General features: G+C 42.6%; 2 protein-coding genes across 3 annotated transcripts; one reads left to right on the forward strand and one right to left on the reverse strand.

The window, feature by feature from the left end:
* Positions 1–615: 615 nt before the first annotated feature.
* Positions 616–4,003, reverse strand: LOC127770707 (tetraspanin-19-like). Its single transcript, XM_052296519.1, has 6 exons — positions 3,553–4,003; positions 2,170–2,269; positions 1,750–1,830; positions 1,468–1,572; positions 1,034–1,228; positions 616–932 (listed from the first exon to the last, which is right to left on the reverse strand). The coding sequence occupies exons 1-6, from the start codon at positions 3,711–3,713 to the stop codon at positions 921–923; spliced, it is 654 nt and encodes a 217-aa protein (XP_052152479.1). The 5' UTR covers positions 3,714–4,003; the 3' UTR covers positions 616–920.
* Positions 4,004–7,780: 3,777 nt separating this feature from the next.
* LOC127772063 (general transcription and DNA repair factor IIH subunit TFB2) lies at positions 7,781–13,268 on the forward strand. Of its 2 annotated transcripts, none has more exons than XM_052298044.1 (15): positions 7,781–8,271; positions 8,364–8,520; positions 9,132–9,217; positions 9,707–9,800; positions 9,952–10,052; positions 10,543–10,588; positions 10,674–10,733; positions 10,831–10,899; positions 11,372–11,455; positions 11,527–11,610; positions 11,760–11,845; positions 12,443–12,533; positions 12,613–12,693; positions 12,775–12,849; positions 12,976–13,268. In XM_052298044.1, the coding sequence occupies exons 1-15, from the start codon at positions 8,159–8,161 to the stop codon at positions 13,108–13,110; spliced, it is 1,362 nt and encodes a 453-aa protein (XP_052154004.1). In that variant the 5' UTR covers positions 7,781–8,158; the 3' UTR covers positions 13,111–13,268. The 2 variants fall into 2 exon arrangements, with proteins under 2 accessions (XP_052154004.1, XP_052154005.1); XM_052298045.1 differs by having other exon boundaries at positions 7,784–8,271; positions 8,364–8,531; positions 9,149–9,217.
* Positions 13,269–15,584: the final 2,316 nt, after the last annotated feature.

The raw sequence follows: 15,584 nt of genomic DNA on the forward strand, positions 1-15,584 counted from the left end.
TCTTCTCTTTTGCAATTACCAGCATTCCAGCAACCATGAGTCAGCTTGTTACAGGCTCATCACTGTTGGGGAAAGACCATGATGTAGGAGGTGTAGTGCTGAACCTGACACTACTAACAAGCATTGGTCGATAGGCTTACCAGATAAATTGCTTACGAGGACCAGTTAGCTGCTGAAAAACTGGTTGATGAACAGTTGTACTACATTGCCGTTTGGTAAAGCCACTCTTGTATACAGGCTTCGTAGTACAGATTTCTTAATAGAGAACCCACTCCACCGTGCTGGATTTTATGGGCCAAACGCGGCTGGTGAATGCAGCCGGTGGCAATAAATTCAGTCATACCGTACTGACGTACCCAAATGCCAATCCTATTTTTGAGCATTCAGATTCCAGAGGATTTATGGATCAAGATAGGACATTATCATGGGACATTGGCAGGTTCATCAGCAACAGAAATAACACATTCGTCTCATAAAAAAAAAACAAATCTAGAACATGATGTGATATATCTTAGTATTATGAATTTAGACAGTTCTTCATCTAGATTTCTAGATTTGTAGTACCAGAATATGTTACATTCTATCCTAGGTTTGCTTTTTATAAAACGGATGGAGTATATATGGATCAGAGAGCTCGACGGACTACAAAACATTCAACTGTGTTTTTGTCAGTGACGGAATCACGCCATCATCTGTTTCTGAAGCACTGTAAAATACAACATTCTTCCCATAACATCAAGGGGCTGTAAGGGTCAGTTGCATGCTACTCAAATACTTGTGCATGTTTAGGCAATCAAAAGAAGCCATTCAATATTGCTACCTAGAAAAAAAAAGAAGGGTATCATTTCCTCATGTCGAGCTAAACCTTCAGGCCGAAGCATGGTGATAGCTCCATCCAAAGGTTCATCGTCAGAAAATTTTCATTTGTTAGCCTGAAAGGAAAAGGAAAACATGGAAAGGCTTTACTAATGCTTAAGAAACTGAGAAGGAATCGAGGAAATGAAGAAATAATTTGTTGGAAAACATATCTCACCTTATCTAAAATCCGCAAACTCCATGAATCACTACTTTGAGGTAAGGTATGTTCAGAATAGTTTATGCCATGTTGGTACTGGTTTCTTAGTAAAGGCAGCCTTGCAGGCACAGAGGGGTCATCGTCGCTATCATAGTCACTTTCACGGTCAGGTCCAAGAGCCCTAAGTACCATTCCAAGAACGATTGACAACACCTGAAAATAATTGTATAGTATGTTATAGAGGAAATCAGTGTTTCTCCAGTCCAAAGTGTACATGGTGGGCTTTCAGTGAATTCTCATTATGCCAGTAGAGAAGTATAATTCAACTTGCAAGCATATTGGAAGATCTCAACGACACATGCTCATGTGCGCACACAATTCTTTGGTTACAAGTTATAGAAGCAAAAAAAATGAATTGGGTCCTAGTTCAGCAAAGGAGCAGAAAATATCACCTGGGCAGTGACAACCGAGAGGCCTATCCATTCACAAATCTCAAAATTTGATCTTATAAAATCCTTGAATTCTTCAAACTTTCCAGATGGGTCATCAGGGAAATCCTGAAGGGTTGGAAAATACCAAACAATCACCGATCGAATAGAAGAAAATACATGCCATTACAAAGGAATACATACATACATACCGTAATGTTGTATTGAGAGAGAGAGAGAGAGAGAGAGAGAGAGAGAGAGAGAGAGAGAGAGGGGAAAAAAACAACAGAAGGAAATGATCCTTACCTCCTCCCAGTTGCTATTCAGAAATACGTCAGTGGTGATTGCTCCTTCCAATATAATAATAATAAACACAAAAATCATGTACTGAATGTCAGGTTAAGGCAAAATAGTCCTTGCATCACCAGGTTGAGTTACATGTAAGGTTGGAGGCTTAAATGGATCAAGAGTTGCCCCGCAAATAAAAGGGAATAGAAGTTTGCACTGTCATTTCAGAAATGATCTGCTCATGTTAAAAAGAAAGATCTGCTCAACCGAAATTTTTTTTGTGGCATTTCAATTATATAAACCAGTAAAAAAACATAGTTCTGTACTATAGAACATATCCGACGAACACGCAGGTAACTTCACTTTATTAACTAAAAACATAAAAGTGTAAAGTTAGGCACCAAAACAACTCCATAAACCAAGCTGCTTGAAGGATACACAAGAGAGACAGTGGCTGTTTGCAGTTTCAGCTGCAATATGACCAGAGCAAGTCAACAAGCACATAAAGACTCCCAGGCCAATAAAAGTGTAGATAAACCTGCACGGTGAGTGAAAGTTTTAGTAAAAGAATTACTAGTTCATATCACAAACTTACAAGGAATGTAAATGTCTAGATGCTTATATGGTAAAGTATGCATCTAGTATACAGAATAGCACCTTTAACATCCTAACGGCAAGAAAGGTATGAATAACAGCCCAAATTAATTGGAGCCCCACTATGGTGCTCTCCATTGGCATTAGAAAGCAATCTGAACCGTTGATCTCATTTGATCGAAGGGTTCAGATCTATTTATACTACCATCTTAGTTAGCAGTAATAGAAATGTGGAGGGGCATTATTGTAAAAAAAAGGTGCGGAGAGGTATAATCGTCATCGGTCCTGCTTGTTTCTGCATCAGATTATAACTTAAAACAATTTCGAATTTTAAAGCTTGATTTCTAAAGACTAGTTTTAGATAGGTTCTTCAGCTTTCCATTTTAGCAATTACTACGAAACTAGAGCCAGACAAGAAAGTGACGAAGAAAACCACTAAAATTAGTCCTAAAGTTTAAAATCTAATCTGAAGCTCAGCCAAGCAGGCACCAAGTCTAGGAAAGCGATTGTCCAACCCAAAAATTATTCGTTTATCTCCTTCGCAAGTGCTATCGCCCAACCAGATCCAATCAACTGTCGCATGTCCCTTTTGGTTGGGCCATCCATTGCATTAAGCCATTGCGTCATGCTCCAATATGGCCCTAGCTACATTGCAGCCGCCACCTAAATTTTTGGGGTATGATTCCAAAAACAATACTACTTCATGGTGATCACCTCAACCACCGAAATTCTCTAAATTCTAACATCCACTACTTTTCTTCCGCATCACTGTACCCAAATTTGGAGCAATAGTGGTATGCTGAGCCGAGTATTGTCCATCACCCATCAGAAAAAGGGTAAACTTTAACTTCCACAGGAGAAAAAGAGAGGTGCTTGCTTTTTCCTTTGGGTGGTGGGGGTGGGTTCGGCTAACACGCAATTTCCAAACCTCCCTGTTCTTGCACGGAATCCTCAGATAAACTGTATAGAGAAAACCATTTTCTCCAATGAAACAGTATGGAGTATATGCATTTTGCTTCTACGAATTCGTCTCGAAGTTTCGCGGAAGCAAAGCATATGGGACAGTTAGCAGTTAGCACAGGGTTACACGCCAGATCAAGAAACCCAAAAGGGGGGAAAAACTGCAATCGATGTAGTGATAAAAAACTAAAGCAGAGATTGAGAAGGCGAGAGAGTAGTAGCAGACGAGATCCGAGTTGGGGAGGAGGAAGGAGATGGGATGAATACCATGGGACCGGGAGGCGGTAGTGGAGGTCGGCGACGTCCCTGTACCATGCGCGGAGCATCCAGAGCGCGTAGAGGATGACGGCCATCCCGGCGAGCCCCAGCACGGAGTTCACCGCCTTGAGCCCCGTCTGCACGCAGCTCCGCACCACCCTCCCCGCCATGGCCGCGCCCCACCCGCGTCTCTCACCACCAACTCCGGCTACTCCTCAGCTCGGTCTGCACCCCCACCCCACCTGTGCAGCTGTTCTCCGCGCAGCCTCGCGTGGGAGCAAAGAATGGGAATGGGAGACCGCCGCTGCTGCTGCTGATGGCGGAGGTTGACGGCGGCGGTGGCGTGGAATATTGGGGAAGAGGAGGGGACGTGTGGAGGTGGGAGGGAAAGAGGAGGCGATGGATGGATGGGTCGCTGGAGAAATGGATGTGGGAATTTTGGGTTGGATTGTTTCGGCACGGATGTGACATGAGTTAATTGCTGCCTGCTTCATTTATTTTGTTTTTATTTTATATATTACTTATTATTGTTTTTCCGTGAAAGATTAAATGATTGTTGCTTCTACTCTATTGTATTTTGTACTACCGTATATACTTGTGGAAATACGGGTTTGCCGTGACGCTTCTGTACCTTGAAAAGAAGTGTACTTGTAGTTTTTTTTTCTTAGTCAAACTTGGTTAAGATGATTAACTAAATTTATAGAAAAATTTAGTAATATCAAAAAAAAACAAATTAGTTTAATAAAATCCAGCATTGGATGTCTGTTTTATGTTAAAAAATGCTACTATATTCATTTATAAACTTAATTAAATTTAAAGAAGTTTGGCTAGAGAAAAAAAATAAACAACTTGTAACATGAAACACCTAGACATAGCAAAATGACAAATCTCTCGGCTCTTCGCAAGACGAACAAGAGGACTAAGTAAGTACACCCATAATGAGAAAGCATTAGCGTATGATCAATTGCGTTTCAGTAATTACATACTTCAAATTATATTTATTTGATATATTTTAGAGGAAATTCTTATATAGAAAGTTTTCACATAGAAATGTACTATTTAACAATTTAAAAGGCATATCTTAATTATTAAAAATGAAGGGAGCTAATTATTACATAGTACTACGTCATAATGTTTGATGGGGAGTGATACGTTTTGTTATGATGATATACGTAATGATGTGCTATAAATCCTATGAGATGTGGAGACCGGAGAACAAGTTGGGGGAGAAATTACTAGCTACTGTTACGCGGTAATCAAATAAGTCGTGTGTAGAGTGTTTGATTAAGAAAAGTTAGCGCGTAAATTAGGGAAGTAGTACTTGTGTGGTGTGGAGTCACGGCCATGCGGACAATGAGTACGGAGTAGGTTTTAATCCTGGCACCTGTAGTTAGCATATGCACCTGGGTGAATGTGATTTGTGATTTTGCACCTGGGTTAATAATGTTCATTACGCGCTATCTTGTGTGTAACGCTACGATGATTTATGAAATTGTGTTGAGAAAAAGAAAAACATTATCGTTCATCAACCGACTGATCTCCCCAGTCACATGGAAAATGAATTAGGTTTGGAGTTTTGTGACTATTGGATCGTAGGTTTTTTTATTTGATTTTATTAGGAAATAGTCAGTTCATGTAAAATTTCGTGTAAAAGCCATCCTTTCCAAAGTAGAAAAAAGAAAAAAAACAAATTCTATATTACTCCTTGTGGTAGCATGTCTAAAAAAAATTACAAAGCAAAATAGGCGTAACTAAATTGATTATCCTATGATAGAACTAGCTCACCTGAGTTTAAATTCTAAACTTGATATTATTACTTGTATTTGTGGCTAATTATTTTTTCGGTGGTAGACGATATTCGTCAACAAGAAGCTTCTGATGACAGTCTAGGATTTGAGAAAGATGTATTTGTAAAACCCAAAGATCGAACTACTCCTATATGCTAAAATCTGGCTGCCAACCCTAGTTTCTTAGTATAATCTTACTATTAATTCTTTAAACAGGGGTAGTGCTTGGTATCGGTATTAATTGCGTGACAGTCGGCAAGTATCAGTTTCATTTTCGTATTGACTTTTGATCTGACCATTTCCAGCTTCAACTTGTCCGCCGGATTTTTTTTTCATTGGTTCGTAGTACTTGGTAGTAGGAAGTAGTACAGGAACACCATTTCAAAATTCCAACTACTACTTGTCTACTTAAACCACACATGAATTTCCTTTTAGCAAAAATTCAAAACCACATGTATTGATGTATAAATTCGGAGTTTGACGTCGCAGCAGACGAGTGCTCGGCGAAAGTCATGTAACGCGCACCTTTGGTTTTGTGTGGCGAGGAAGATTTTAACACGGAAAGCGATTTGACACGTACGTGTACGTCAACATTGGTGATGTCCAGACTCTAGACTTGTAAATTGTCATGTTGGTGCCAGTATACCTGTGAAATGATTTCATTTTTCTAGTACATTTTATTTCTTTCACATGGAAAAAATTTGGACGGCTAATTGACGGATTGATCCTGGAAAGTACGAGTACGGTACTGAAATTGAAAAAAACGAGCAAATATTATACACGTTCGGGGGTTCTTTTCATCAGATTTTAGTTAGGATAGGAAATTGTAGTTAGGAGTATGTTAAGCACGTTCATGGGTAGTTTTAAAATAAAAGCACATTCATGGGAGCGTGAGCGTGCTGTGTAGTTATGCATGAGTCTTTCGTCTAAACGAAAAAAAACAAGAAAAAAAATATAAATAATTATCCATGCATGGACAACTTTGAAACACAAACTTGCCAATGGGCCAAAATGGGCTCGGGTTGGGTAGCCCAATCCTTTCATTCAAGAGGCCTGTAGCCCAATCTAACATAAAAGGGAATAAGTTCACTTCGTGACCTTCAACTATGATCGAAATCTAATCCATAACCCTAAACCACAAAACCGGATATTTTGACCCTCAAACTCCTAAAACTGGTGCAATTTAACTCCCTCGGCGGTTTTGGAGGGCGGTTTTGCTGACGTGGCGTCTACGTGATGATATTGACCGAGTCTTCGTTCCACGTGGCACTTAGGTGGCATTAGAATTAAAAATATGTGTGGAACCCATTAATCATTCACAGAAAAAGAAATGTGGGCCAACTGACATGTGGGGCCCACATGTTAGTCCTCTTCCTTCTTCCTCCTCCCTCTCTCCCTTCTCTCTCTTTTCTCTCCCCTTCTTCCCCAAGAAGCTAAAGCGGCAGCGCCGGGGACCTGCAGCATCCCTCGGCTCGTGCTCCCGCGGTACGACGCCGCGTTGGCCGCGCCCACCGGCAACGTCTGGTTGTAGCAGTCGCCGCCGCCAGATGAATCCATCGATCCAGACAAATCACACACAAACAATCTCACAAACGAATCCATCAATCGTTCACGCCATGTATGACTATGTGTTTGCTAGCTAGCAGCTTATAGGATCTGGATCTTGTCGTCGGTCATCCACTAGCGGTGGGAGTTGAAGACGAGGACGTCGGCGCCCTTCCAGAAGGTGGAGTGCTTGTTCATGGGGGCACTGCGGATGAGGCGGTCGTCGAGGACAGCGGCACCGTCAGAGTTGGACTCGGCGAGCATGGGCGCCCAGTATAACTCGATGGTGGCGTCGTAGTCCTTGGCCCTGAAGATGTTGAGCGAGTCCACCGTCTCGAAGGATCTGGACCCGCCGGCGCCGGGAGCGCCGCGGTGGAGGAGGCAGAGCAGCGAGGCATACAGCCCACAGAGCAGCGAGTCCCGAACTTCCAATCTTGCCGCCGCCGCGTCAGCTTCCACCGCCGCCGCCGCCGCCGCTCGCCGCCGCTCCAGCCCGTGCTCCCCGCGGCCGGCCGAAGGGGAGAGAAGAGAAAGGGAAAGAAAGAGAGAAGGGAGGAAGAGCGGAGGAAGAAGAGAGAGAGGATGGCATGTGGGCCCCACATGTCAGTGGGTCCCACACTATATATTTTTTGAATGACAAATGGGCCCCACACTTTTTTTTTTCTAGTGCCACCTAAGCGCCACATCAACGCCACATGGAAAGAAAACCGAGTCAATGCTGCTATGTAGGCGCCACGCCAGCAAAACCGCCGAGGGAGTCAAATTGCTCCGGTTTTAAGAGTTTTGGGGTCGAAATATCCGGTTTTGTGGTTTAGGGTCGTGGATTAGATTTCGATCACAGTTGAGGGTCACGAAGTGAACTTATTCCACATAAAAGAGCCGACGGCCCAATTCCACTGCAAATTTAAATGGGCCAGGATCCGGATTCTATCCAAGCCCAACTCACACCCACGCTGCTCGGCTCGACACACATCGCCGCCGCGCCGCCTCCCTCCCTCCTCCGGTCGCCGTCGCCGCCGGCGAGCTCTCCTCCTCCTCCTCCGGTACACAGCTCAGCTCTAGAGAAACCTCTTCCCCTGTTCCCCCCTCTCCTCTCGTCGAAGCCTCCTCCGCCATCTCCCCGGTAGGGCTCCCGCCGACGAGCCCTAGGCCGCCGCCGACGCTCTCTCTTCGTCGCCGGATATTCCCATCCTATCCCCTCCTCGCTCTTGCTCCCTCTACGTGTGTGGCACGGCGGCGCACCGGATCGGCGCTGGGAGCTAAACCCCCACCCCCCGGCGAAGATGCCGCAGGTAATGGTGGTCGCGCGGAACTTCATGGACATGGTGGCCGCGCTGCCGGCCGCCAAGCTCGACATGCTCTACGACTCCGCCTTCATCTGCGAGGCCGTGCTCAGGTGCCCACTCCGCGCCGGCCTTGCCCTTGGCTGCGGCGATGCGTTTCCGTGCTGTATTTCATCGCGAGTGTTTTCGCCACTTCGTTGTGCAGGTCGCTCCCGCCGCTCGCGAAGAAGTACGCGCTGCAGATGCTGTACGTGTCGGCGCCGGTGGCCGCTGCGGCCATGGAGGAGTGGGTGCTCGACGAGTACGCCGCCAAGCACAGGGTCGCCATCGATAGGCTGCTCCAACTGAGGGTATTTGTCGAGGTGCGCGATCGGTAAGGCCTCATCCATCTCCACCAGCGCTGGGTGCTTCAAGTGCGCCGCAGACTTGCAACTTCCTCTATAGATCAGAAGTCGATGAACCAACTGTATAATTTCAATCCAGAATGTCAGATTTCTGGTGCTAATTTTGCCTTAGTGGTTTGCCAGCGCTGTCTTTGGCATGCCGGGGGGCCTGATATGTTATCATATATGTCAACTTACTGAAATTTTGGTGTAACTGTTTGGCCCTAAGGATGCTATGCAACTAGTAATGCTTTTATTTATTGTAAAAAGGAAACAGCAATATATTTGGCATGCCACATTTGGTCTGCAAAGTGCAAACTCTTAAGGTGAAATATGCAACAGCATTAAGAATTATGAATCAATGTTGGCATGAGAAGAAACCATCATGATGATTATGCCCTTGGACGTGAACAAGTTTTATTCAGCTCTAGTTGGGGTAGTCGATTATTTTTAGCTAATTATACTGCTGGAACATCAATTTCATGTGTACTTTGTCACATGTTCTGTTTCTTGCATGTGCAGAGGCATAGCTAATATGAATCTTATAGCTTACTCAGTTTATGAATTACTTTAATTTTACTACATAGTAGACTATGTTTTTCTACAGAAGAAAGGAGGTGAGCTACAAGATGAACCAGAAGTTCCAGGGCAACATGCAAAAGTATTTGGTTGATGGGTAAGTTTTAGTAACTACTGAGCTACTTTTACTGAAAGCCACATACTTTTCTCATGTTTTGAGCTAATTGCCTTTTCCCCGTCGAAACTTTATGATAGTGTAAGCATGTGCTTTATTTCCTTATATATATTATGTACAACTCTTAATATTGTAGAGTAATCCTTACTATATACTCCGGCATACGTTGCATGTATAGAAAAATTTCTCCTGCACACATTACATGTAGAAAATGAAAAAGCCACAATGTGGTAGCAATAGGGTGGAAATAGTTCACAAATTTACCGATGATTGCACTGAAGAACAGTAAAATCAAATTGACTAATTTGTATAAAAATAAATTACTGTATGTTACATGTTTCATGTTATTCAGTTATTTTTCCTGTGTGGGCAGCCTGAGCTAATAATTAAAGCTTTATTGCCATGTATTTTGTTCTGCGTGTTGTAGCATATCAAACTAGTTGACGACATTACAGTTTTATTTTTCTGCAGTGGAAGTTTACCAAGGGAACCTATACCATCGAGTGTCACTGCAAGGTTGCCTACATTGGCAGAATTAGAGTCTTTTGCTCTTGAGCAGTGGGAGGTCAGGATGACAAAAGCTTATGTTTGCATGTATATTTTATTTTAGGGAAACACTTTCTATCTTTTTTTGCTCATCAGATCGTACTGTTTGAATGCTACCAATGTTCACTCCCCTAGTAAAGGAACTCATTCTTTTCTCTATGGGAAAATAGTGCTTCTTGCTGCAATTGATCAACTCATCTCAAGTCGAGAGAGGGACAAGTTTCAGCTCATCCATGATGAGAACTTTTCAGCGAGGTCTTCTGAGTTCAAGGTCCATCTTATTTCCTCCCTTGCTTTTGGCAGTGAGTTATGCATAAAATACGGACAATCAAATTTTGTAACAACAACAAAGAATATGCAGATTTCTGTAGCTCTTTCTTTTGTTAGTACAATTAGATGATAAATCCAATGGCTGTAGCTACATAGATATACACTAAGAAGAACTAGCAACTACTATACCCAAGATGGTGTGGGCTGACAGCAGATGGTCATTGGTTAATTGGTTTGGTTTATCTGTGTTCAGTTTACCTGTAAGTGAAATGGGGCTGATTGGTCTCTTAGTAATCCTAATAATCCATCTTTTAGCAGGTTGCTTTTTATATTTGGATAGTTCAGATTTGCACCACATTTCTGGAATTTTAAAAGCTACTAGAGTTTTTTTGCCCTGCTATATATTCTCTAGCTTTATTGTATATGCTTTCCTCATTGCATATTCAAACAACAACTGAACGATAGAGTTCCTGATCTGATATATTCTGCAGAGATGGTGAAGCTCCAAGATTAACTGAGAACGGGTTCCAGTTTCTGGTGTGTCATTGGCTATCAGTTGATCCAATTATCTAACAGACTGCAGACTTCTATATTTGTTTCTCACTCTTTTCTATTTAACCAGCTGATGGAGACAAATGCTCAACTTTGGTACATCATGAGAGAATACATCTCATCAGCAGAGGTATCGGTTGCTTGCTCTTTCTAGAGCTTTTGATGTTACATTGTTGATTTATTTGTTGTATTTCCTTTGTGCTGATTGTTTTATTACTGTTGAATAGGAACGTGGTGTGGACCCCACGGAGTTGATATCATTTCTATTGGAACTTAGTTTTCATACATTAGGAGAGGTAAGTTAACCACTTTTAAAAGACTGTGGTGATGCTTCTTTTTTTTTCAAAAATCGTTTTAAAAAGTGACCAGCTCCAGTTTTTCTTTTACAGAAATTAAAATATAATTTCCCTCAATAATAGTAGGTTATATTGATATAAGAAATAAACACGGCCACATTTTACGCAGATTATAGTTTATGAGAGGATTGGGTAAATTGTAGTGGTATATGAAACGGAGCATCTCAAAGATTTTCTATTGGTTTCTGATCTATCTAACAGAATAGGGACATCAATCTAACATGCCTGCTTAATAATGCTTACTAGTTCAGACAGTACCAGAGATTTAGTGCTTAAAAAGAGGTTATCAGTCTGTAGATTAATGTTATTAACTAAGCATTATCTTTCATCTGTTGTGGAGTCCAAGCTTTGTGGCCTGGTTCATCTGTTGCAAATTCGCTTCAACATGCTGTTTAACTTATTCATGCTTCAGGCTTATAGCTTGAATACTCTGACCGATGTCCAAAGAAATGCTATTAGGGATCTGGCGGAGTTGGGACTGGTCAAACTTCAGCAGGTAAAACTTTGATTTAGTCTTTTCCCTAGTCAACTTGATGAATACAAATGTCAAGAGTTAAGCCATGGCAGGGTCGAAAGGACAGCTGGTTCATACCTACAAAACTGGCTACAAATCTCTCAGCAAGCTTGTCAGATTCGTCGTCTAACAAAGAGGTTTCAGAACATTTTATATCCTTGCTATTACAGTTATTCATGACGTCCAAATCTTTCATAACCTCAATCTACTCGTCACCTAAGCAACAACAAATGAAGATGAAAATACTTTCTGTTAATAATTACATTGTATGATGTTGGTGCTGTAGGGTTTTGTAGTTGTGGAGACAAATTTCCGGATGTATGCGTACTCAACTTCCAGATTACATTGTGAAATTCTGCGCCTTTTTTCAAGGTACGTGTGGTGCTAGATGATTGGCATAACTTAGCTCAACTATGTACTGGTTTTTTAACTACTGAATTACTGATCCATAGCTTCTGTTGCATCCTTGAACTACTTTCCTCTATTTATTATTAAAATTTTGCCATATGTTTGGCATGCAAAAGAGCGACGGCAGGGAGCTAAGGGCTCTATACCCTTCATCACATTTTCTTTAGTTAACCAGCGTAACTCTGCCAATTGTCATGCGAGTATATGCCATAATCTTGATTTTTGGCTATGCTCTAGTAGAATGGTGATTGGTCACTGCTGTTTCAGTGACTGATACCGTTTATCTTGGTTGAGTAGATGCCTTCATCTTGACTGAATTGACTCAGGAATGCCAACTGTTTCACTGGAATCCAGTACTAAATCAAGGTAGTAGGAAACACAATACAGTGAAGATGACTGAATATTAATAACTGTGTTGTAAGTAATATTGCTTATTAATTTTACAGGACACTTTCTTAAGGTTTTATTAAAATGACAGTAATAGTGGCGACTGTAGATTTTACCTTATATTACTGTCATCCTCCATTCTTCATTGAATGTTCAATAAGGATATTTTTGCAGAGTGGAGTATCAACTTCCAAACCTAATTGTGGGATCTATTACAAAAGAAAGTCTTTATGGTGCTTTTGAGAATGGGATTACCGCTGAACAGGTATCACTTGGAGTATGAATTTCTGCATGATCCATTATATAGATACTCAGAGTCATTCTTGTTTTGTGTTGTTTTTCAGATAATTTCATTCCTTCAGCAGAATGCTCATCCTCGTGTTGCTGACAAGATTCCTGCAGTTCCAGAGAACGTTACAGATCAGGTACAACTGAACAAGGCAATGTTTTCATCCATGGCCAACCGTATTTGCCAAAGTAATTGAATTGGTAATTCCTCCATGCAGATTAGGTTGTGGGAAACGGATCGTAACAGGGTTGATATGATCCTATCGCATTTATATGAAGATTTTCCAAGCAAGGTAAAGCCCAGCATATTTAACTTGGAAATAGTACTGGGACAATATTGAGTTGCTTATACCATGTTGGTGTGTGCTTTTCATATTAGTGTAAACGCTAACATATTTATTCTACTGTTGCTTGTGCAGGATATGTTTGATCAATGCTGTGATTATGCAAGAGATCATGGGTGCTTGCTGTGGGAGGATGCGAAGAAGATGAGATTAATTGTACGAGTGGAGTTCCATTCAGAAATGCGTGAGTTCCTCCGGAGGCTAAGATAAATCAACTATAGTTTGCATAATTTATTCAATCTATGTACTCCTATATTCCTGCACAGTAAGAACTTTATCAATGACTGTTGTGCACCAATTTGGCCCATTGTCACACATGAATATATCCACTGGCTGCATCATGTTAAGGAGTTGGAACTCGCTGAACTTTTGAGTTAACTGCTGTTACCCTGTTTATTATTACGGAGTGCTCCATCCGTCCAGTCCAGATTAGTTGTTTTAGGATAGATCACATTTTATTCTAGATATTTTTCTTTACTTATTCTAGATGATTACTCCGTGCAAGAGAGGAGCGATTAGAGGGAGAGACGAGCGATCAGAGAGGAGAGGGAGGGTGTGTGTCAGGTGTCAGGTTTTCACCTGTGTCAATCCGTGTGAGAGAGGAGACGGGTTATCATTAACTAGGAGGAATCATTTCTTGTTACAAGGTGTCAGAGAGAGAGAGAGAGCGAGAGAGAGATAACTAGGAGGAATCATTTCTTGTTACAAGAGGTGTCAGAGAGAGAGAGAGAGAGAGAGAGAGAGAGAGAGACGGCTAAACCACGCAAGTAACCAGCTCGAGTATATAAACGCGGGTTACATAAGGAGTCTCACGCCTCTCACCCCACCCCACCTACTCCTCCGACGAGAGTAGACGAGCAGAGCAAAAGCCGGCCGCCGGGCATGGGGAAGAAGAAGAAGAACAAGAACAAGAAGAACAAGAAGTCGTCGGCTCCTCAGGCGCGCGGCCGCGGCAGCAACTCCGACCGCCGCTCCTTCACGCGCGGAATGCTGTAGTCCATCAACAACATGACGGTCATGCGCGCCACGCCTCGCGACCCCTTCGTCGTCGCTACTGTGACGGGTCGTTGCGACGGCGACCCCATCGACGTCGCCAACCCCGACATCGCCGCCGCCGCCGCCGCCGCCGACCCCGTCGTCGCCGCCGCCCCCGTCGTCGCTCCTGCTGCTGCTGGTGGTCCTTGGGACGAGGAGGAGGAGGTGGAGCCGGCGCCGGCAACTACCGACCTACGTGCTGCTGCCACCACCGGAGGCGAGGCGACCGAGACCGAGACCGCCGCCGTCTGAGCTGAGGTATACTATCTGCATGCGGTCGGGTTGGCGTACGTTGAGAACTGGATTACCTTTCGTTGCATTTTAGTTTGGACTACGTAGCTTGCATGTATCACAGATCAGTAGCGATCGCCGATCGATGGATATCTGTGTGTACGTATGGTTTTGCACTCGATCGTCGTATTTGAACAAAGATATATATGTGATATGCTGATCTGGGGATATATGTTACTCCTATGTGGTGATGCATTTCTTGGTGTGATGATCGATGCACGCGGGTTGAATAACCTAGCCTCTATTTTGCTTGGATTAGTACGTTTGATCATGCATGTTGATTTGAAGAGGTTTTTGCTTCCTCGCGTTCGTTATGACCATCTCTTGCAGACCACAAATTTAGCACAAGTAGCACGCACGGGCCTACTCTTACACTAACACTAACTAGCTAATTGACTGATATTCATATGCAGTTCTCCAAAAAAAAAAAAACTGCAATGTTGATTTTTTTTTGGCAGAAATTGGCTAGTCTTTTTTTTTTTTGGGGGGGGGGGGGGGGGGGGGGCAAAGGGTGCGTTCGTTCCGGTGAGTTTGGGTGAGAAAGTAACTCTATTCAGCGTACACGCTTCTTAAACTACTAAACGGTGCGGTTTTTTGTAAAAATTTTCTATAGAAAAGTTGCTTTAAAAAATCATATTAATCCATTTTTAAAGTTTAAAATAGTTAATACTCAATTAATCATGCGCTAATGACTCACCTCGTTTTGCGTATCTTTTCAATCATCTCAATCTCCTTTTCCTCAAACTCACCCATAATTTGGCAAGGCATTTTCTTTTTCGGTTACAATGAAATCAAATGACGAATATTTTGGCATTTTTGGCTTGGTTGAGTATGCTAGTGCATTAGTGCCATCAGCCACCATGAGCTGCCATCTGATCTCCCTGCCTGGCCTCCGGATTCGACCGTATGTTCGATCTTTCTCACTTGTTTCTTTTTTTTTTTTGAACTATCTTTTTTACTTTCTTTTCTTCTTTTTGGATATATCGATCGTGTTCGTGTCGTGTCCGATCCGTGTTACAACTTACAACGACCGCTCAGACAGCCGGGCTGGGCCAATTGTATGTACATACCCATATTAAACTGGGCCGCGTCGTTAAGTTATCACACAATTTGTAGCTGTCACCGTCCGGACTCCTATACAAAAACCAATTAAGTTTCGACGTGTAATAGCTGTGTAAGTATCGACCAAGATCATACAGAGCGTCTCTCTCTCTCAAAAAAAAAAAAAAAGAGAATCATACAGAGCGCGCGTCGACGAATTAGCTAGCAGAGCAAGAGCAAGAACAATGGCGGCGTTAAGGTTCAAGATTCCGAGGAAGCGATTCAGGCTGCTGGTGCGAACCCCGGGGGGCACGATG

Source organism: Oryza glaberrima, chromosome 4 (genome assembly GCF_000147395.1).
Source record: "Oryza glaberrima chromosome 4, OglaRS2, whole genome shotgun sequence".
Taxonomy (NCBI): Eukaryota; Viridiplantae; Streptophyta; class Magnoliopsida; order Poales; family Poaceae; genus Oryza; species Oryza glaberrima.

Bases quoted from the DNA above. Each gene is read 5' to 3' on its own strand.
- LOC127772063 (XM_052298044.1), top strand. From the start codon at position 8,159: ATGCCGCAGGTAATGGTGGTCGCGCGGAACTTCATGGACATGGTGGCC. The intron at 9,218-9,706 runs GTAAGTTTTAGT...ATTTTTCTGCAG, and splicing joins CAAAAGTATTTGGTTGATGG to TGGAAGTTTACCAAGGGAAC. The intron at 12,850-12,975 runs GTAAAGCCCAGC...TTGCTTGTGCAG, and splicing joins ATGAAGATTTTCCAAGCAAG to GATATGTTTGATCAATGCTG.
- LOC127770707 (XM_052296519.1), bottom strand. From the start codon at position 3,713: ATGGCGGGGAGGGTGGTGCGGAGCTGCGTGCAGACGGGGCTCAAGGCG. The intron at 2,270-3,552 runs GTATTCATCCCA...CTCACCGTGCAG, and splicing joins TACCGCCTCCCGGTCCCATG to GTTTATCTACACTTTTATTG. The intron at 1,831-2,169 runs GTATCCTTCAAG...CCTGACATTCAG, and splicing joins ACAGCCACTGTCTCTCTTGT to TACATGATTTTTGTGTTTAT.